This window comes from Pseudophryne corroboree, chromosome 7 (genome assembly GCF_028390025.1).
Source record: "Pseudophryne corroboree isolate aPseCor3 chromosome 7, aPseCor3.hap2, whole genome shotgun sequence".
NCBI classification, from domain to species: Eukaryota; Metazoa; Chordata; class Amphibia; order Anura; family Myobatrachidae; genus Pseudophryne; species Pseudophryne corroboree.
Window position 1 is genome coordinate 352,194,306 of NC_086450.1, and position 23,518 is coordinate 352,217,823.

The following is a 23,518-nucleotide window of genomic DNA, read 5'->3' on the forward strand; positions in this document are numbered from 1 at the left end:
TCTTGTCTAGAATAACCCCCCCCCATTCAGCACCTAGGGGATAGTACAAGACTGATTGAGCAGCTTTCATTCTATCAATAGCTATCTTGATATTGAATGCAAGCAGCGTACCTCTGAGTCTGACTGCACGTCTTGATGGTTACCAGCTACTTCACATAACAAAGCTGCACTGGCCTCAGCACCCATGTACAGTGGACATACTGCAACTCCATAGGGCTGCTGTAATGTTCATTGGTGTGACTGATGGTGCGTGTTTGTGTGTATAGTGGCGGATTTGCGATGCAGCTGGCGGGCATCTCCGTAGGAAGCCCATTGGCTTCGGCATTAGCATTAAGTTGCAGTCATGCTTTGGCAAAAGAGGTAGTCTCTGCTACAACTTTGTCCACCTCTGAATTGGCCCTGTTTATTCTATTGGTGAATCAGTTCACATGTTTGTCCTCCAGTTCCACCTTTACGCTAAAAAGAGTAAAATGAAAAATTTCTTAGTAACCTATGCCTGCTGCCTTAGTGTAACCCTTGGCTTTGTCTGACCCCATTACTCCTCTCCATGGCCATACTGTCCATCTGGCAATTCTAGCAAATGGCAGAAGTTTGGATCATCTGATAGGCTGGTCTGGCTGGCTAGAGAACCTGGCTGAGCAGCTATGCCTCTCTGCTCAGCTGGCATGTTTAGACAGGGTGTCATGTGAGGCTACTCCAAGGACTTGTAACATGACCTCTTGACATATGGCCCAATGATGTGTGGCCACACCCTCTTTTCCCAGTGTGGGAAGAATGCCAGGGCCTATTTTAAGCCCAGTCTTTTCCTGCTCTTCTCATCCAGTTTCTCTTGCACCTTCAAAATATTGGTAGAAAAAAGCTATTTATTATTCAAGGCGCCAATCTTCTAACATATCACACTACAAGTTCAGGGAAGCCCTCATATAGTATCTGGTATTCCCATCACCTATCTGTCCCCACTGTGACCTGTGCTAAATGCTACATAGTATACTGATATTCCTGTCACATCACTATGCGGATCCTTACATTGGCTTCCATTATTTCAAAAAACCCCATTTAAAATATTTATTCTCTCCGAACAGCATCAGCCATTTATGTATTTAAAACCTCATCTCACGGTCTTCTCTTTCATGTCCTCTAATGTTTGCCATCAAACATTTTGTTTTCATGTCTGCCCTCATCTTGTACTGTGTCCCAGGGCCATCTTTTCATATGGGCTCAATGGGCTATTGCCCAAGGGCCCCAAAAGTATAAGGGTCCTAGACTGATAGCTGAGAGCATCCTTTTTCCAGGGGTACCATATTTTAAAAAATCAGCCCTTTTCTTCAAAGCAGTGGTCTTCATTCGAGCCTGCTAATTGCTCTTCCCAGACAGATATCTTGGGTTCTGTCACTTAAGAGTTTCTGATGGTATACCCCAAAAGCTGTGACTCTCCCCTTTTGGTGGACACTGGCAGCTTGTCTCTACTATGCCCAGAACCAGTGATACTGTATCAGCCTTCAAGCAGCTGGTCCCTGCTCCAACTCCACATGCCTGATATGCAGTTTTATATTTTCGTCAGTTGATTGCTCTGGCTCCTGAACTCTGATCCCCAAGTCCCCAGTACCTCCTTAATGGACTCTCTCTAGATTTTTATTCCATTGAAATCCAAGAAATCTATTTGCAGGATCTGGAGATATCTGCAGTCAAGCAAGCTGCCCTACCACCGGAAAATGATAAATATTAAGCCCACTCCACTATCCACTTCTCCCCTGCATATTAAGCGGGTGTGGTATTGAAAGTCGACAGTAACTAGGTCGACAATGTCTAGGTCGACCACTATTGGTCGACAGTAACTAGGTCGACAGGGTGTCTAGATCGACAGGGTCTTTAGGTCGACATGTTCTAGGTCGACAGGTCAAAAGGTCGACATGAGTTTTTAATGTTATTTTGGTGTCGTTTTCTTCGTAGAGTGACCGGGAACCCCAATTAGTGCACCGCGTCCCCTCGCATGGCTCGCTTCGCTCGCCATGCTTCGGGCATGGTGCCTTCGCTTCGCTCGGCACAGATTACCATTCCAATCGTAGTCCACGTGGATCGTTAAGTATGAAAAGGTTAAAAAAAAGAAAAAAATTGTGAAAAACTCATGTCGACCTTTTGACCTGTCGACCTAGAACATGTCGACCTAAAGACCCTGTCGACCTAGGCACCCTGTCGACCTAAAGACCCTGTCGACCTAGTTACTGTCAACCAATAGTGGTCCACCTAGTTACTGTCGACTTTGAATCCGGATCCCTATTAAGCAACCCCTACAACCATGGAAATCATGTACCGGCCCCCTTTATTCAGCCCAATGCCCCCTTCTACAGTTTAGTGTTCTCCCCCTCGCCCCATCTCCCACTATCTGTGCAGTAAATAAGTAATTAGCAGAAATTACTGCTCCTGGTCGTAAATGCTGAGTGGATAGAACACTCCTACCACCCACGGGACATCAAAGCTGCCACTGATGGCACCCCCCACCCCTACCACTGGAGGATGGGTAGGGGCCCTAGTGTGTTGCTTGCCCAGGGCCCTACACTGCTGTTAAGATGGCCCTGGTATGTCCCCTGTATTACACTATTAAAGCTCTATTTTCCCCACTTTCTGGCGCAACAACCATTAAATTATAAAAAAAAAATAGTATTATAATATATACTGTCCACAAGCACCACATAGTTATTTTTTACTTTAAATTCTGTCCATCATTGTGGATCTCTGCAGTTGCTGCCATTACTAGAAGCTATTTAGAGACTTAGGCCAGGCTGCAATGAAATCCGAGTTTGGCCGGACGAATCTGGCCGTATTTTTTTAAAGGGGCAATCATGTACAAGGCTAAACCATGCCTTGTACATGATTGCCCCTTTAAAAAAAGTCAGAGTTCAGCTGCCATCCCGCATGGCCGCCACACTTGGACTTCATTATATCCCGCCCATAGATTTCTTCTAACTTCTGACTCCTCACAAATAATGTATACTTACATGCAATGTATTATTTTACAGATATACCTATTCCAACTGTTGGTAAGTATGTCTACTTACATTTCTTATGACTGGAAGTATATATGTCGCTTATGTTCATATTTGAAATAAATTGTTGAAAACAAATACTATTAAATTATATTTTATTTTTATGCATGAAAATATAAAATTGCCAATTGATTCTATTCTTTATATATAACAGTACTGCTAGTTTCATCTCACTATCTAGCACCATTGATTTTGCGTTTGCACTTCACCTGCTGCAATTGGCTTATTTCCTGGCTTGGTTCTGTACTTTTCGCCCATATCTCTATACATGTAGACTGAAATTACTATTTCCATTGTCACTGAATATTACACAAAGCTGTTTTCTGGATATAAATGAATCAAATACAAAAAGATGAACTAGGTCGTTTCCAAAATAAACCATGTAGCTGGGTTGTTATAAAGGTTTTAGTGAAAAGAAGAAGAAAGCAGGAAGGACAGAGCTACAGATGGAGCCGCACTCATCTAGCGCAGCTCCATCACATACGTGCACTCCCGGTGGTATTAGGCGATCCGGCGCCTAGCCCCGCCACGGGAGTGCACAGAGATGCTCCCATTCTAGTGCATGGGGCACGTGCGCCCAGGCACAGATGGAGCCATGATTAGCGTGGCTCCATCTGTATATGATAAATATTGTGATAAAAGTTAGAAACGGGAGATATGTTTGTCTGAGGTATGTTTAAATAGAGCAGTGGGAGAATTCCAAGATTGTTTTCATTTAAAAACTTCCAATTTCAATAGAGCACAGGTCAGGAAGCCACAGGCCTGTGTTTCAGGGCTGCAGTTGGTTCTGTCCCACAAGTTGAAACAAAGTGCGTGTTTGTGTGTGTGGGATATGTGATAAAAGTACTGTAAGGTTGTAAATTGGAGACGTTTTGTCTCAGGTTTCTGACCTCTATGATTAAATACCCTAGAAAATGTCTGTGATTGCAGAATAGACTGGATAGATATTCGTGCTGTAATAAAAGCTGGTTAAGGGTTCCTGGGGTTATGGGTGGAGAGAGAGGGCGGGTTTCATCCATTAAGCCCATTTTGGGTTATCAGGTTTTCAACCTGAGAACAGACTAATTTGTACCTGCACCTGTAAGAGGATGATATAGGTTGTGTCAGGGCTTGATTCAGGGTCACACTACTTGGGGAACAAGTAGCAGGCCAGTTAAGAGACACTGATTTTCTGATCATGAGTACTATGCGTATGCTTAGGTTTCTGGTAAGGGCATTAGGTAGCTAGCTATGGCCTAGATTGCATAAAAATCCAGGATTGGTGTGCTGTTTCCTGGGTGTTTGGAAATGCCCATCTACCCTGGGAGAGAACACCCCCACCTTTATCTCAACACACTCCATATTAGGACCCATCCCTGGTGCCCACTACAAAGAAAAACAGTGTAATAGTGGGGAATGGCAGCACTGTAGGTATTTACAGCCACACAAAATGCTGATATAACTGGCTGGCTATCAACGTTTCAGTATATGTATTTATATGTGTGTATATATATATATATATATATATATATAAATACATTTCCATCAGGAGAATAGAATCATACAAAAGTCAGCCAGTGCTTTAAATGACAGCACTATGTCTCGCTCCAGACTCCAGCCTACTTCAGGTGAGTGTCCAGTAGCACCCATAGTGATGTGGCAACAGCCGCAGTATGCATACAAACCACCACTAACTAGAACAATCACAGCTACGGAGAAATGAAAAATACACTAGAAAAACATATGGAAAAATACATCAAATACTAATGAAGCATATCGTCATATCCAAATGAAGTACTAATAGTTGCAATAACAAAATTACAAAAATAATATAACACAGTCTGCAAAGAGTAACCAGTTAGGACTAAAAATACAGAATTATAAAAAAAAAATACATAAGATTAAATTGTTCATTGACGCCATTAATCATAGTTACACAAATCATGGATACATCATGCTTCCTATTGGAGTAAAATCCTTGCTCTGTTGCCTCCTCTATGGTGATCTTCTACATAGTTTATTATCTTATATCTCAAGGTAGATGAACCATGTTTGTTATCCTTAAAGTGTTTAGCCACAGGCTGATCGACCTGCTTACCCTCAAGTGCTAAGCGAATAGCACTCCTATGTTGTGCCAGTTTTGCCAATATAATTTATTATTATTATTATTATCATTTATTTATATGGCGCCACAAGGGTTCCGCAGCGCCCAATTACAGAGTACATATGCACATAATCAAAACAGTGACTTACAGTAGAAATCAATTTTGGACAAGTACAGGGTAACTAAGCATAACTACACCAGTAAATGACAGAGATAAGTACCAGGTGGCCCAAAAACTGTGATTTGGGCAGTTGAGAATTATTAAAGAAGAAAAGGGTGAGCACATGAGGGAAGAGGGCCCTACTCGTGAGAGCTTACATTCTAGGGGTAGGGGTAGACAGACAGGGGTGACACAGATGGGGTACATAGAGAGCATGGAACAGGGGGTTAGGATGAGATTTGGCTGGGTTTGGTAAAGAAATGGGTCTTGAGAGCCCGTTTGAAGTTTTGTAGAGAGGTGGAGAGTCTGAGGGGGAGAGGTAAAGAATTCCAAAGGAAGGGAGCAGCACGTGAAAAATCTTGGAGATAGGAGTGGGAGGAAGTAATCAGGAGACAGGAGAGGCGGCGTGCATTAGCAGAGCGAAGAGGACGGGTGGGAGAGTAAAGGGAGATAAGGTCAGAGATGTAAATGGGAGAGGATTGGGTGAGAGCTTTGTAAGTGAGAGTGAGAAGTTTGAATTGGATTCTGAAGGGGAAGGGAAGCCAGTGAAGGGCTAGTAGGAGAGGGGAGGTGGATGTAGTGCGTTTGGTGAGGAAGATGAGCCGAGCAGCAGCATTGAGGATAGACTGGAGTGGAGAGAGGTAATTGTCAGGGAGGCCAGTTAGGAGGAGATTACAGTAGTCCAGTCTGGAAATAATCAGTGAGTGAATAATGATCTTAGTGGCATCCTGGGTGAGAAAAGGTCTGATCCTGGAAATGTTTTTGAGATGAAAATGACAGGTTTGTGAGAGGTGCTGAATGTGTGGTTTGAAGGAGAGGGAGGAGTCAAGGATTACACCAAGACAGCGTACTTGGGGGCTAGAGGAGATAGTCGTGCCATCAATGGATAATGAGATTGTGGGAGGTGAGGTTGTGCGGGAGGGTGGGAAGATGATCAGCTCAGTCTTAGACATGTTGAGTTTAAGAAAGCGCTGGGACATCCAGGAAGAGATAGCAGAAAGACAGTTAGAGGCACGAGTGAGGAGAGCCGTGGAGAGATCAGGGGAGGAGAGGTAGATTTGAGTGTCATCAGCATAGAGGTGATACTGGAAATTAAAAGAACTAATGAGTTCACCTAAAGAGGACGTATAGAGAGAGAAAAGGAGAGGCCCAAGAACAGAACCTTGGGGGACACCAACAGTTAGTGGAAGTGGGACAGCATTGGAAATGTAGGAAATATATTACATAGCGGATAGTGGGGGTTATTCGGTTAAAAATCTAAGTTTCTCTGCACATTACATCTGCCCCACCTGCAGTGCAGCATGGTTTTGTCCATTAGTGTACTTTTTCCGTTTGCTCACAAACCTGAATAACCCCCAGTGTAAGTTAATCTATGACGTATCTTTATCTTTTTGCCTTATCTCGGGTGTGGGAAATGATCACCCACTTCCAAAAAGCTGCAGATGGTACATCCTAGACATCGATAGTTGCCCGGCTTTCGTGACAGGAAATGTTTATTCGTGGTGGATCCCATACTTGTAACATCAGTATGGACCACCCAGTCTCTAATATTTTTGTCCTGCATATAAGCAGCGGTAACTCAGTATCTGAACTGATCAACGGCCAGAACTTTTTAGCCAGATTATAACATATTGGAAATTTATAATTTTCTAACTAGAAAACAGTGACATGATGTCATTACTAGAATCTCCTGTTAACTAAACCTCCAGTAAAAATACTGTGGGGCAGATTTATTAAACTTGGTGAAGTGATAATGTGTAAGGTGATAACACCAGCCAGTCAGCTCCTAACTGTAATTTTTCAAACCCAGCCTGTAACATAGAAGTTAGGAGCTGATTGGCTGGTGCGTTATCACCTTCCACTTTATCACTTCACCAAGCTTAATAAATCTGCCCGAGTCTTTTGTAAAACCGTAGAAACAGAAACTTTGTTTCCAAATAATTACTAGAACTATAGAGTAACCATTGAGAGAGGAGAATTGAAAGTGACATCTGTTTTTATTCAGAAAGGAGTGGCTTCAGCTTAGGAGAGAAAGCTTGGTAGTCCCTGAGTTTGCTAGTTTAATATTTATCTTGGTGTCAGATATCCTGGAAATAAATATCAGAAAGAATAATAGTCCTGGAAAGTACTCTTTCGAGCTCCAACGTATCGAACTGTGCTATCTTATTTTGTGTGTCCTCAAGCCTTATGTAATTTCATACAATTGCAGTATTGTCTGTAATAGGTTGTTAAAGTAAAAATTGTTTATGAATATTGTTTAAACTTGGTTTTACTTACCAATCAATTAGAATATGTTCTAGTTGCTTAAGTATTCACATAATGTCCAAGCTGTTGGTAATTTATTGTGCTCTTTAAATTCACATGTATGAATAGATCAACCAAAGTGATATGCATTTGTGGAAACATGAGCTTCCCATTCCCTCTGCACTTGGCAACAATTTAGGGTTAGATAGACACAGAGGAAAATACAGAATAGTGCAGTAAGCCTTTACAAATGAATATTTTAATATACAATTCAACTTACAATAATATGGTAGAAAACCGCATGGGTTCCCAGATGGATATAGGAGGCAGATGGGGACTGATTTCCAGATATCCAGCCCACCATAAAGAAACCATGTCTGTTAGCCAGCCACCAGGAGTCTCTAGCAGTAAAGTCCTGCTTAATGCATTTCAGACCACTAGGGTCCTTCATCAGAAGCATGCAACCAATGGAAATGCACAATAGTGCATACACACTAGGCGATATGCATGATTTGTAATTTTTTCCATGTGGGGGCCAATGTGTTTTTGTTCACTGGGAGGGGGACCCTTTAAAAAAGTTGCTATAGGGCCACAAAGTTCTAGTTACATCCCTGCTGGTGAAAATTATATTTAGCCAGTGCCTCACAAGCAGCAAGGATGTTTATATTTGAAGATATTTGTTACAATGAGCCTTTTCTTCACAATACCATATATATGTAGTTTTCTTTGAGCTGATGAATCATAAAGAATACAGTCATCTTGATATTTAACTTCCTGGCTGTTGGTATATTTTGTTTACTTTCTTCATTGAACACACTTTGTATTTTCTGTATTTTTTTTACCCTACTACTGATAGATCCACACACGACAAGTGTTCCATTATGTGAAGCAGATGAAGAATGGAAGCTTAAAGATGACATCTATGGATGTTACTGCAAGGAAAAATATGAAGTCTCTGGTATGTTTAGCAGAGAATATGCAAGATAGTACTTAGTTAAGTATACAACTGCTTTATAACAATCATAACTAGATATAGGTTGATTAATGTCAAACATATACAATCCTAATATAGAACAGCCTGCTAAGTAGAAAGTTGTAATGGGGGTAGTGCCAAAATTTTCATGGACTTTGCGCTGCAGATGGTTTAGGACCATGTCACACTGTTGCTCTCAAATTGAATGAATGAATGAATGAATTGTTAGTATTGCACAACACAATGAATAGATTTTATTGCTATAAATGGAGCACCCCAGCTAAAGAGCAGGTAAGTTGTATATACTAAAGATCTTAACTTGGATGTCTTAAACTAGGTGTATTCAAGTGTGTGTATTCATGTTATTTACAAAATGATACAATGTCATAGTGCCCAGGGCTGGATTAAGGTTTGTGGTGTCCCCAAGGCAATGTTTTTATTGTTGATATTGCAACATAAATTACACAGTTATTTACATATTTACATAATATTTACAATTATTTAATAAATAGTAATAGATTAAAATAGAAAATAAATTAACTTAACCATTGTAATGTTAATCAACTCAATTTCATCTTTAGACATAGTCATTTCTTTTGACCTGCCTCTTCTCCGATTAGACCCAAACTCCGGACCTCAGTCAATACAACCATCTAAACCTAAACCAAAGTTATCCTGACCCTCTGATGCTACTCCTCTTTCGCCTCCATACTCCCCCCTAATCCTGTTCCTGAGCCACACTCATACCCCAAGTGTTCCTCCTCACATACCCCACTACCACCACTCACTCACCTCACATTCCAAACACTCTCCCACTCACTACCTTCCATTTGCCATACAGCTGGGACCAACCCAACATTAAGATGAGACTTAAGTAATGAATTTAAGTAGCCCTTCCAATGTACACAACCATTTTCCAAAAAAAGAATGATGAAAATCTAATCAACTAAAAAGTGAAGAAATATAGAAAGCCTTATTAGAACTTGGAGGATGAGAAATCTTCCGCCACCCACTAAGGGGGCTTCAGCTGATGCCAGAAATGAGACCAGCTAAGGGCGTCCAACCTCTCCTCCTCCAACTCCATCATCCGTTTCACCTCATGCAAGATCATACCCATCCTCCAACTCCATCATCCGTTTCACCTCATGCAAGATCATACCCACCTTGCGTTCCACAAATGGTACCTAACTGCTAAGCTAATCAAAAAAATCATGCACAAATCAAAATCATCATACCTTTTGAATGCTCCATAGGCACATCCCTGGTAATCCAAACCAGAAAGGCAAGGTATGCCCAGAGCACTTGACACTCTCTTATAAACACCTATATTAAAGGGACATTGAAGCAAGAAGTGGTCCATGCTTTCGTCCATACCTTGACACTCCTCCCGTGGACAATCACAATCATGGGGTCTTCTAACCTTCAAGTTCCCCCTAACATAGAGCTTCTAGGTGATGTCCCTAAATTTCAACGGAATCCTCTGAGAATTTATCAAAGAAATCCCCTCGGAACATACAACAACTGGGCAATCCCTCAGGGCCACTGGGACATGGAAATGGGTTTGCAAGACCCTCTTCCCCAACTCCTTCCTACAGAGGTCTCTTAGTTCCCCCACCTCCAAACCCCATCGCCCCATCATTAAACACCAGACCACGTAGATCGGGAGGTAGCCTCTCCAAGCCCGGAGACTTTTCAAAACACCTCCTTCTAGCCACGCTGTGAGAAAGGGAGATGAAACAGTCTGCCCACCGAGGGGGGGTCTCTGAAAGGAGACCACTGAAATTAATTTAAAAAAAAGCTGTTATAAAGAAAATGACAGGGTTGACCATGTCCAGTCCCCCTTCGGCCCTCGGTTTACAGGCGATGCCTCTTTTGACCATATTCATTTTGTTCCCCCACAACAGTAGAAAGAACAATGAACCAATCTTTGACCACAACAGTTGTGGCAAACAACTAGAGATGTGCAGCGGGCATTTTTTGTGTTTTGGATTTGGGTCCACGGTCGTGTTTTGGATTCGGATGCATTTTGGCAAAACCACCCTTTCAGGTTTTGGTTTTGGATGCGTTTTGGATTCGGGTGATTTTTTAAAAAAAAACCTCAAAAATAGCTACAATCATAGAATTTGGGGGTAATTTTGATCCTATAGTATTATTAAGCTCAATAACCATAATTTCCACTCATTTCCAATCTATTCTGCACACCTCACAATATTATTTTTAGTCCTAAAATTTGCACCAAGGTCGCTGGATGACTAAGCTAAGCGACCCAAGTGGGAAGCACAAACACCTGTCCCATCTAGGAGTGGCACTGCAGTGTCAGACAGGATGGCACTTAAAAAATAGTCCCCACACAGCACATGATGCAAAGATAAATAAAAAAAGAGATGCAAGATGGAATTGTCCTTGGGCCCTCACACACACCCTTATGTTGTATAAACAGGATATGCACACTTTAACAAACCAATCATTTCAGCGACAGGGTCTGCCACATGACTGTGGCTGAAATGACTGGTTGGTTTGGGCCCCCACCAAAAAAGAAGCGATCAATCTCTCCTTGCACAAACTGGCTCTACAGAGGCAAGATGTCCACCTCATCCTCCAATTCCTCACCCCTTTCACTGTGTACATCCTTCTCCTCACAGAGTATTAATTCGTCCCCACTGGAATCCACCATCACAGGTCCCTGTGTACTTTCTGGAGGCAATTGCTGGTAAATGTCTCCACGGAGGAATTTATAATTCATTTTGATGAACATCATCTTCTCCACATTTTCAGGAAGTAACCTCCTACGCCGATCGCTGACAAGGTGACTGGCTGCACTAAACACTCTTTCGGAGTACACACTGGAGGGGGGGCAACTTAGGTAAAATAAAGCCAGTTTGTGCAAGGGCCTCCAAATTGCCTCTTTTTCCTGCCAGTATACGTACGGACTGTCTGACATGCCTACTTGGATGCTGTCACTCATATAATCCTCCACCATTCTTTCAATGGTGACAGAATCAAATGCAGTGACAGTAGACATGTCAGTAATCGTTGGCAGGTCCTTCAGTCCGGAACAGATGTCAGCACTTGCTCCTGACTGCCCTGCATCACTACCAGCAGGTGGTTTGGGAAATGTTATCCTTTTCCTGGCAGCTCCGGTGGTGGTAAAAAATGAAGGAGGAGCTGTTGGCGGGTCACGTTCCGATTGACTTGACAATTGTCTCCCAAGCAGGTCTTTGAACATCTGCAGACTTGTATGTGCCGGAAAGAGAGATACAACGTAGGCTTTAAGCCTAGGATCAAGCACGTTGGCCAAAATGTAGTGCTTTGATTTCAACAGATTGACCACCCGTGAATCCTGGTTAAGCGAATGAAGGGCTCCATCCACAAGTCCCACATGCCTAGCGGAATCACTCCGTTTTAGCTCCTCCTTCAATCTCTCCAGCTGCTTCTGCAAAAGCCTGATGAGGGGAATGACCTGACTTAGGCTGGCAGTGTCTGAACTGACTTCACGTGTTGCAAGTTCAAAGGTTGGAGAACCTTGCACAACATGGAAATCATTCTCCACTGCGCTTGAGTCAGGTGCATTCCCCTCCTTTGCCTATATCGTAGGCAGATGTATAGGCTTGAATGGCCTTTTGCTGCTCCTCCATCCTCTGAAGGATATAGAGGGTTGAATTCCACCTCGTTACCACCTCTTGCTTCAGCTGATGGCAGGGCATGTTCAGGAGTGTTTGCTGGTGCTCCAGTCTTTGGCACGCGGTGGCTGAATGCCGAAAGTGGGCCGCAATTTTTCGGGCCACCGACAGCATCTCTTGCACGCCCCTGTCGTTTTTCAAAAAATTATGCACCACCAAATTAATTGTATGTGGAAAACATGGGATGTGCTGGAATTTGCCCACATGTAATGCACACACAATATTGGTGGCGTTGTCCGATATCACAAATCCCCAGGAGAGTCCAATTGGGGTAAGCCATTCTGCGATGATGATCCTCCGTTTCGTAAGAGGTTGTCAGCTGTGTGCCTCTTATGGAAAGTGGTGATACAAAGCGTAGCCTGCATAGGAACGAGTTGGCGTTTGCGAGATGCTGCTACTGGTGCCGCTGCTGCTGCTGTTGCTGCGGGAGGCAATACATCTACCCAGTGGGCTGTCACAGTCACATAGTCCTTAGTCTGCCCTGCTCCACTTGTCCACATGTCCGTGGTTAAGTGGACAGTGGGTACAACTGCATTTTTCAGGACGCTGAGGACACTTTTTCTGACGTCTGTGTACATTCTCAGTATCGCCTGCCTAGAGAAGTGGAACCTAGATGGGATTTGGTATCAGGGGCACACTACCTCAAGCAATTCTCTAAGTCCCTGTGAACTAACGGTGGATACCGGATGCACCTCTAACACCAACATAGTTGTCAAGGCCTGAGTTATCCGCTTTGCAACTGCTGTGATATTTCATCTTCCTCGCAAGGACTGTTGGACAGTCAATTATTTTATGGAAGTAGTACAAGTGGTCTTCCGACTTCCCCTCTGGGATGACGATTGACTCCCAGCAGCAACAACAGCAGCGCCAGCAGCAACAGCAGCAGTAGGCATTACACTAGAGGATCCATCGGAGGAATCCCAGTTAGGAGAGGACTCCTCAGTCTTGCCAGTGACATGGCCTGCAGGACTATTGGCGTTCCTGTATAAGGAGGAAATTGACATTGAGGGAGTTGGTGTGGTTTGCAGGAGCTTGGGTACAAGAGGAAGAAGGGATTTAGTTGTCAGTGGACTGCTTCCGCTGTAACCCAAAGTTTTTGAACTTGACTTCTGATGAATGCACTCCATTCGTATAAGGGAGGCTGTTCCTAGGTGGTTAACATCCTTGCCCCTACTTATTACGGCACGACATGGCGCTGCCTGATTACCTGAAGGGACTCTCTGTGACAGGAGTCACAGGGGGTCTCAGCATTCGGTGAAAGGGGTCCCATGTGTAAACATGGGACCCCTTTCAGTCCGTTTGGATCGGGAAAATGCGTTTTTTTGTTTTGCCAAGTACGTGGATTACAATAAAAGAACCGGACACTGGATCAGGTGAGTATAATTTTATTTTCAGGTACCCCGGACGTCGACATTGGAGACGTGGCCAGTCGGCGTGTCAACATAGGTAAGTATGTGTGTCGGCATGTGTGTAATAAAGTTATACTTTCACGGTGTCTGTGTCCTGTTTTTATTTGGGTATTTTTGCAGTAGAACTACAGGTACCAGCGGGCCCATCCCCCCCCCCCCCGCATGCTGGTACTTGTGGTTCTCCAAGTACCGGCTTGCGGGGGAGGCTTGCTGGGACTTGTAGTTCTGCTGCAACAAAACAATATTCTTACATTTTCACCAAGGCTATCAGCCCCCCATCTGCAGCCCTTGGATGGGGGGGACAGCCTCGGGCTTCACCCCTGGCCCTTGGGTGGCTGGGGGGGACCCCTTGATTGAAGGGGTCCCCACTCCTCCAGGGTACCCCGGCCAGGGGTGACTAGTTGGATATTTAATGCCACGGCCGCAGGGCGCTGTATAAAAGTGACCCCCGGCTGTGGCATTATCTGTCCAGCTAGTGAAGCCCGGTGCTGGTACAAAAAATACGGGGGACCCTACTCTTTTTGTCCCCCGTATATTTTGCACCAGGACCAGGCGCAGAGCCCGGTGCTGGTTGTTAAAATACGGGGGATCCCCTGTCATTTTTTTTCCCGTATTTTGGCAACCAGGACCGGCTCAAAGAGCCCGAGGCTGGTTATGCTTAGGAGGGGGGACCCCACGCATTTTTTTTTCTGATTTTTACCCCATTCCATTTAAAAAATAAATAAATATATATATATATATATATATTTTTTTAAAATATATAAATAATAATTCTGCCTCCTAAATAGACAAACCAAGTACCTAATCCCTTCTAATATAAATAGATATGCTATTACCAATTAAAAAAACACAAAAAAAACATGTTTTTAAATTTTTTTATTAGATTCCGCCAGCACAGTGTGGCGGATTGAAAATGACGAATTTACTGTCTAAAAGCACTGTTGTCGAATTTACAATCTTCAATTGAATATACTTTTGTCGAAATGCCGCATTTGTACCATTGCAGAAATGTCGAATTTGTCAAATGTCGAATTTCAAAAAGTCGAATTTGGAAAGTCCGTTTTTTTGACGAAAAGTGCTGTATTGCATTGTCGAATTTTTTTTTTTGGGCGAAAATGTCCCGTTTTTCAACATTTTCGGGAATTCGACTGAAATTGCATATTCCCCATTGTATCTCCAACAGGTGGTGCTCAAGGTTCTCCTCCTGCAACACGGAAGGGGCTATTACTCAACCTTGGCTGTAGTCCCGAATACGTACGGTTCGGTCAGACCTATTTAAAATTAAATCCTCTGAACCTATACTAGAAAAGGTTCAAAACTAAAGTGGAATCGCTCAGAGCGATCATGGCCAGCCTGGAAAGGGGGGATTTGATGGTGTATCTAGACATAAAGGCTGCATACCTTCATGTTCCCATTTATCCACCCCATCAGGCGTACCTGAGAATTGCGGTACAGTATTGTCATTACCAATTTCAGGGTAATTGGCGGAAATGATGGTGCTCCTACGCAAGCAAGGAGTCACAGTTATCCCATACTTGGACGATCTCCTATAAGGCGAGATCAAAAGAGCAGTTGTTGAACAGCGTGTCACTTTCGCTGAAGGTGTCACAGCAACACTGCTAGTTTCTCAAAATCCCGAAATCACAGTTGGTTCCTATGACTAGTCTGCCCTTCTTGGGTATGATTCTGGATACGGACCAGAAAGGGGTTTACCTTCAGATAGAGAAGGCCCAGGAACTCATGACTCTGGTCAGGAACTTTTTGAAACCAAGACAGGTGTCGGCATCGCTGCACCCGAGTCCGGGGAAAATCATTCCCTTCGGCAGGTTCCATGCGAGGTCTTTCAAATGGGACCTACTGGACAAGTGGTCCGGGTCACATCTACAGATTCATCAGTTGATCACCCTCTCCCCCAGGGCCAGGGTATCTCTCCTGTGGTGGCTGCAGGATGCTCACCTTCTATAGGGCCGCAGGTTCGGCATTCAGGACTGGATCCTGGTGACCACGGACGCGAGCCTCCGAGGTTGGGGAGCAGTCACACAGGGAAAAATAAAATGTCCAAGGTCTTTGGTCAAGTCAAGAGACTTGTCTTCACTTCTTGGAACTAAGGGCCATATACAACGCCCTACGTCAGGTGGAGACCTTACTTCGCGACCAACCGGTTCTGATCCAGTCAGACAACGTCACCGCAGTAGCTCATGTAAACAGCCAAGGCGGCACAAGGAACAGAGTGGCGATGGCGGAAGCCACCAGAATTCTTCGCTGGGCGGAGAATCATGTAAGCGCACTGTCAGCAGTGTTCATTCCGGGAGTGGACGACTGGGAAGCAGACTTCCTCAGCGGACACGACCTACGTCCTGGAGAGTGGGGACTTCATCAGGAAGTCTTAGCACAGATTGCAATTCGGTGGAGACTGCCACTGATAGACATGATGGCGTCCCGCCTCAACACGAAGAGTTATTGCGCCAGGTCAGGAGACCCTCAGGCAGTAAGCTGTGGACGCCCTAGTGACACAGTGGGTGTTCCAGTCGGTCTCTGTGTTTACTCCTCTTCCTCTCATACCCATGGTGTTGAGGATAATAAGAAAAAGAGGAGTGAGACCAATTCTCATTGTTCCAGATTGGACACGGAGGACCTGGTATCCAGATCTGCAGGAAATGCTCACAGAGAATCCGTGGCCTCTTCCTCTAAGACAGGACCTGCTGCAGCAGGGGCCCTGTCTGTTCCCAGACTTACCGCGGCTGCATTTGACTACATGGCGGTTCAACGCAGGATCCTAGCGGTAATGGGTATTCCAGAGGAGGTCATTCCTACCCTAATTAAGGCTAGGAAGAAAGTGACATTGAAACATTATCACTGAATATGGCGAAAATATGTTTCCTGATGTGAGGCCAGGAATGCTCCTACGGAGGAATTCCTTTTGGGCCGTCTGCTTCACTTCCTTCAAACTGGAGTGAACTTGGACCTAAAATTAGGATCGATAAAGGTTCAAATTTCGGCCTTATCCATTTTCTTCCAAAAAGAATTGGCTTCTCTTCCTGAAGTACAAACGTTTGTGTAGGGAGTACTGCATTTTTAGCCTCCTTTTGTACCGCCGGTGGCACTTTAGAACCTTAACGTGGTGTTACGGTTCCTTAAGTCTCATTGGTTTGAACCACTTAAGTCAGTGGTGTTGAAATATTTCACCTGGAAGGTGGTCATGTTGTTAGCCTTGGCTTCGGCTAGGCGAGTTTCGGAATTGGAGGCTTTTATCACTAAAAGCCCTATCTGATTGTCCATATGGATAGAGCGAAATTGCGGACCCGTCCTCAATTCCTGCCAAAGGTGGTCTCATCCTTTCATATGAACCAACCTATTGTCGTGCCTGTGGCTACGCGTGACTTGGAGGATTCCGAGTCCCTTGATGTGGTCAGGGCTTTGAAAATTTACGTGGCCAGAACGGCTAGGATCTGCAAAACAGAAGCACTGTTTGTCCTGTATACAGCCAACAAGGTTGGCGGCCCTGCTTCAAAGCAGACTATTGCTCGTTAGATCTGTAACACGATTCAGTTGGCGCATTCTACGGCAGGATTGCCGTTACCTAAATCGGTTTAGGCCCATTCCACTAGGAAGGTGGGCTCTTCTTGGGCGGCTGCCCAAGGGGTCTCGGCACTACAGCTGTGCCGAGCTGCTACTTGGTGTGGGGGTCAAATACCTTTGCAAAGTTCTGTAAGTTTGATACCCTGGCTGAGGAGGACCTCCTGTTTGCTCAATTCGGTGCTGCAGAGTCATCCGCACTCTCCCGCCCGTTTGGGAGCTTTGGTATAATCCCCATGGTCCTTACGGAGTCCCAGCATCCTCAAGGACGTTAGAGAAAATAAGATTTTACTTATCGGTAAATCTATTTCTCGTAGTCCGTAGTGGATGCTGGGCGCCCGTCCCAAGTGCTGACTTCTTCTGCAAGACTTGTATATAGTTATTGCTTACATAAGGGTTATGTTATAGTTTATAGGTTGAACCGAGGCTATGTTGTTGTTCATACTGTTGACTGGGTAGTTTATCACAAGTTACACGGTGTGATTGGTGTGGCTGGTATGGATCTCGCACTTAGATTTACAAAAATCCTTCCTCGTACTGTCCATCTTCTCTGGGCACAGTTTCCCTAACTGAGGTCTGGAGGAGGGGCATAGAGGGAGCAGCCAGTGCACACCCAGAATCCAAAGCTTTCTTAAAGTGCCCTATCTCCTGCGGAGCCCGTCTATTCCCCATGGTCCTTACGCAGTCCCAGCATCCTCTACGGACTACGAGAAATAGATTTACCGGTAAGTAAAATCTTATTTTTAACCAACTGAAACCCTTCTTCCTGCTGTTTCTTGCTTTCTCTTTCCTCCTTCCTTCTTCCCTCCAACCTCCAGTCTGCCTTCCCCTCTTGCACCCTTACCGACCCTCCCTGCTCTATCCTTGTCATCTCCACCTCTGTAGACACTACTTGTGCCTCCAACTCCTCCCTACTCTCCCTCCTTCTCCTCCACTCCTTAGTACTCGTTGCCTCCGGCCATCTGCTATAAGGATGCCCTTCTCTCCCGCACAAGTTACATTTGATGATACTACATGTTCGAGAGGTGTGGCCCAGTCCGCCGCATAGATTACACTTGACCGTGTCGCATTCATGGCTCAGATATTTAGGGTCGCCACACTTGAAGCAAGTTTTTGGCTGACCCTGGTAGAAAACCTGAATGCGATCACGGCCAATATATGCGGCGGATGGCAGATGTTTCACCCCCTCAGGGCTCCTCAACAAGCGTATACTGGCAATCCATGTACCACCCCACACCCCCAATGTGTAGTCAGATTTTTCTAGCCCCATAACCCTCTCACATTGTCTTAATAAACAAAACTTAATATAGTTTTCTGTGATTGCTTCATTGCGTACTAGGATTGACATCTTAACATTTTCAATTTTAGTGCCGTAAAGATTCTGAAATCCCTAAAAACTTCTTCAGAGGCTGAATCATTCCATTTTGAGAAGCAGGCATGCATAACACTGCTAGCCATGAAAGCCACGTCAAATTTAGGATGTATACAAGAATATAATTGTCTTGTGACAAACTCCAATGCAAACAACTTTTTTAGAAAAATCACCTTTGACGGGGTTTCCCCCTCACCCATCCATTTAAATTGGATTATGTTTCTCCTGCCATATCCAACAGATTCCCTTCCGCCACCCCCAAAACTTTCACCTTCGTTAATTATTGGTGGATTTTTAAGTGCTTTGGCATAGGATTTACCTGCTTCCTCTGAGGGTACGTCTTCACCTGTAGGTGGGACAGACATAACAGATGTTGCAACCTCATTTATCACATTTGCCACATTTTGCACAGGTTCTAAATGTTTACTTTTATCTTTATGCTTTAGAGCAGCAAAGTTTATCAGCCTTGCTGCTGCCAGCACTCTTTTGGGTGCCTGTAAGTCCCCGTACACAGTCCTCACCACCTCTTTCTCTTGTTCCGAAAGCAAGTTTTTGTTCAACCTTGGCTGGCCCTGGACCAACCCGGGCTTGTCCACCATTTTCCCATTTTTATTTTCATTTACACTTCCATTTTTATTTTATTTATTTTTTTCTACTTGATTGCCCTCCCCCCCTGCAAAGCTCAAGTGGGCTCCCACCTCCCAAGCAAGAAAGCTTCGGAGCTCCCCCAGCTCCCCCTCCTTTCGTTTGCTGGGATCATTCTCCCCCAAGTCGCCTTTAGCATCCAGCACTGGGCTACATGGTGCTGCTGCTTTAATAGGGACTCCCGCTGACGTCATTAGTCCCTCGGATGGGGTACCCACACCGCAGGTCACAGGTTGCATATTCTTTACTGCTCCGATTTCCTCCCCTCCACTGACTTCCATTGCCATGTCACCGGGACCTCCCTGCCGCTTCTGCAGTACCACAGCTCTCCTGGGATCACCGCTGCCATCATAGCTCTGTCTCCTTCCCTGCCAGCCAGAGCGCCTCCACCGCTGGTCTCGGGCTTCCCCTCCGTCTCCATAGTGACCGGGATCTCCGCCTCAATGATGACCTCACCAGCCACGTCACCGGGATTTCCTCCTCTCCTCTGCTTGACTGCTACCGCTGGCTCTGCCCCTCTATCTCCATTGGTGTAGTATGGTATGCCGGCGGCCGGGCTCCCGGCGACCAGCATACCGGCGCCGGGAGCCCGACCGCCGGAATACCGACAGCGTGGCGAGCGCAAATGAGCCCCTTGCGGGCTCGCTGCGCTCGCCACGCTGCAGGCACGGTGGCGCTTCACGCTATTTTATTCTCCCTCCAGGGGGTAGTCGTGGACCGCCACGAGGGAGAAAAAGTGTTGGTATGCCGGCTGTCGGGATTCCGGCATCGGTATACTGTGCACCGGGATCCCGACAGTCGGCAAACTGAAGATTCCACTGCACACCTCCTTTGGCCGCTCCCCCAGCACCGATGGACATTGTACTGGCACCTCCTCCACTACAGGGGAATCCGTAGTAGCTGATTAACCCCTCTGGCGCCTGAACTTTTGCAGATTTGATGTTTTCTTCACGAACACACGCTATTTTCTCCTTTATACGAATTAGGTACATGGTTAGCTCCTCCATCTCGTCCGTGAAGCACTGTCTCTCCCACATTGGGCACTTATTCCTCTTTCTCCTTGCTGCTGAGATTCTACAGTTTATTTTCTTTGATTCATTTATTAACTCTTGCAGCGACATCTGCGATAGAATCTCCTCTGTGTCAGATTCAGTGTCAGAGTTTTCTCTGATACCAACGATTCTTCATCCATACTCTCCTCCATACTGCTTGCATCCTCTTTAACTCCTAAACCCCCGGCATCCACAGATCTCCCCCTGCGAGCTGGCGTGCCCCCAAGGGTACCTTCTGCTAGCACAGGGGGGTTGGAGGAAAACTTCATACCAGGACACTGGCTCCATCACATCTGCTTCTTTATCCAGCGGCTCCCACCATTCCCCTCCATCTCCCAGCTTCCCCCCAGTCCCCGCACGGGAACCCCCGGTCATTGCATCTTTCCACCTGGGGGCTACACCACCCCCAGAGGTACCTGCCACTGGCACGGGAGAGGGTCTGCCATATACGGGGACCCTTCTTGGGATTTCTCCGCAGCGCAGGCACCGCTCCACTTCTCAGGCCGGATCCGCCTCCGCCATATTCCCTTTAGCAGAAGGACCACCGGCAGCTCCACGGATCCTCGCTCGCGGCACCGCTTATTCCAGGGTACCCCCCCTTTGCACGGCGCGGGTGACTTGCATTCCACTGGCTCCTGCAGGTCCCATGCACTTGACACTTGGCTGCCGTAGACTTTTCTTTAGATCCTCCGCCGCAGCAGCCGCCGCTGCAGGCCGGCCAGATGTTCCTGCACTTTCCTTTTTCTTTACTTTCACCGGTGAAGCCGACGGGGTCCCCCACAGCTTCCTCATGATTATAAGGTAGTTCCAAACAATAGCAGATGTTGAATAGCTCAGGCAGGGGACTCCCTTGACACAGCTGCCTGCTCCCAGACTCCTACAGCTGGGAGAGGGGGCGAGATCACACAGGTATCACTGGAGCTCAGGAGCTCTTGCAGGCACGCCCTTCCACCCTAAGGCAACTATCTTATGGGGCCTCTACCATAACTTGGGAGTATGCTGTATTGGTGATGTTATTAAAAGTATATTGTGTGAATACTCCAGCACCACAAATGTGTTAAACACACTGTAGTGCGCAAAGTTCATGTCACAGTTCCCCCCACATTGGTGTTTTAGCTTTGTGTGAGGGCCCCTGCTGCCCTGTTGTTCATCTGACAGTGGTTTGTTCAATGCAATAACATGTATGTGCCATAGGTTAGGTTTCTAAACTCATCGTTTGTAAAGCAATTGAGGCTTGAAAGGTTTATACAACACAATTCAATTAGGACTGCCAAATAGAACATTGATACTGTGGACTTTTGTAGAAAACTTTAATTTGAAGATTATTCAATTGAAATTTGTGTATTGGCATTGTGCTATTAAAGTCCAGCAATTCAACAGATATCTTACATTGTATTATTTTGTAAATTAAGCATTTACACAGTTGAGTCACATTATTATGACCACCAGCTAATAGCCAGAGTAACGTACATGGACAGCAGCTAGATGAGCTGAACTGTTGTTTTAGACACACTGGTAGCCCCCAGGTTCATTCTGATGGTGAGCTGCTCCACTGTAATGTGTTGGTCGTCCCTCGCGCACCTTCATAGCCGACGTTCACCTCTCACATCAATGGCACGTGGTGTGCCACAGATTCCACATCAGTTATTTACAATGGTGCCATTTGTCGAGTCACAATGCACCTTCACCACAGCAGCAAACTGCGCTGTTTCAGAAATACTGCCACCCTTGGCCTGAAAGCTGACAATCCTCCTTTTTTGCAGCTCTAATAAATTGCCCCCTTTACCCATTACAACAATGAATGATGTGTGCAGTGGGCCTATCGCACACTTTATATACCCACCAAGCCAGCACATGACACGTGATGTACTTCATGGGCTACATGGTGCCGACGTCAAATGTAGGAGGTGCTCATAGTAATGTGACTCAACCATGTAGTTTGTAAGAAATAGTCATATCAACTACTGTATTCTATGACTGACTGGCTAGATTTTAGCTGAACAGCTGGGAGGTATGTTTTGTTTCACACTGCTCTTCTCTTGATGGTAATGGACTGAGCACCTCACATGTATTTATAGTGGATGGGAAGGGTGCCAGACAGTAGCTTTGCATTGGCAAAAATGATAAACATGCCCTTTTTACGGTGCTAAAAATAAAGAGGTAAGGTGAATAGGAAGTTCTTCATTCACCGTGCCTCCCTGGTGGGGGTTGGACACTTCCCCTCAAATGGAAGGTCACACCCCTTCATCTTTGCATCACTGCCCTTCCAGGACCCACACCATTGTAATTCCCTGGTGGGCCCATCATTCCCTAGTCCAACACTGTTAATTAATATTTTTTAATTAACGTGTTGTAATTTTACATGCGGTAATTTACTGCAGATAGAAAAAGGATGGTAGCCTCTGGCTTTAATGTCCAAGGCTGTTCAATTACAGTACCTTTTTCATGCACAGTGAAATACCCGCTATCGCATGTTAACCCATATAATTCAGGGTACGTTTCTGGAGCTATGGGTAAACAGCTGTGTGGCACCAGCAATCAGGGCTTTTAACACAGATTTCTGTTCAAGCCTTCTTGTGCTAGAAAACAGAAATCCACATTAAATGCAGCCTGCAGGTTGATCGTGGACTGTCTCTAGCTATAACTTAATAGCTCCGGCATATCAATTAGCTTGCGGATATTAACCATGGCTAATTAAATCAGCCCCTTAGCATGGAATACAAAGTAATATCATTTATCCATTTTTCAGCTGTTGCGGACATAAAACCTGAGCTGACCTGTGGAGTCTATGAAATGAAAGCCACATTTCAGAAATGTCAACTGAAAAGTCTGAACCTCAATGCCAGTAGTATTACTCTGAAGAACAGCAGCTGCTTTGGATTACACCATGAACCCATCATGAACACATTTTCCATAATCTCTCCACTTCAAGCAGGAGAATGCGGACTTCAAATAACTGTATGTCAAATTCTTAAAATTATTTTCTTTGATATATTGCTGCATTTCAATCTTAAATCATCTCAAGCTTTCAACATGTGAAATGCCCAAATAAAAACATTTAGCAAAAGATAATAAAAAAAAATGTTTGTGCAGGGACGAGGATACTAGAGCTTAATATTTAGGAATTCTGCTTCATCCTTCTTGGGAAATTATGGGGGGTCATTCCGAGTTGTTCGCTCGCTAGCTGCTTTTAGCAGCATTGCACATGCTGGGCCGCCGCCCTCTGGGAGTGTATCTTAGCTTAGCAGAATTGCGAACGAAAAATTTGCAAAATTGCTAC

General features: G+C 45.1%; 1 protein-coding gene across 1 annotated transcript in view; it reads left to right on the plus strand.

Annotated features, from left to right (window-relative positions):
- LOC134943684 (pancreatic secretory granule membrane major glycoprotein GP2-like) overlaps window positions 1-23,518 on the plus strand; it is a 124,576-nt gene that overhangs the window by 48,423 nt on the left and 52,635 nt on the right. The window contains exons 7-9 of the mRNA XM_063932393.1: window positions 3,018-3,038; window positions 8,388-8,489; window positions 22,988-23,196. Coding sequence (XP_063788463.1) covers window positions 3,018-3,038; window positions 8,388-8,489; window positions 22,988-23,196 — 332 coding nt within the window. The remainder of the gene's footprint in view (window positions 1-3,017; window positions 3,039-8,387; window positions 8,490-22,987; window positions 23,197-23,518) is intronic.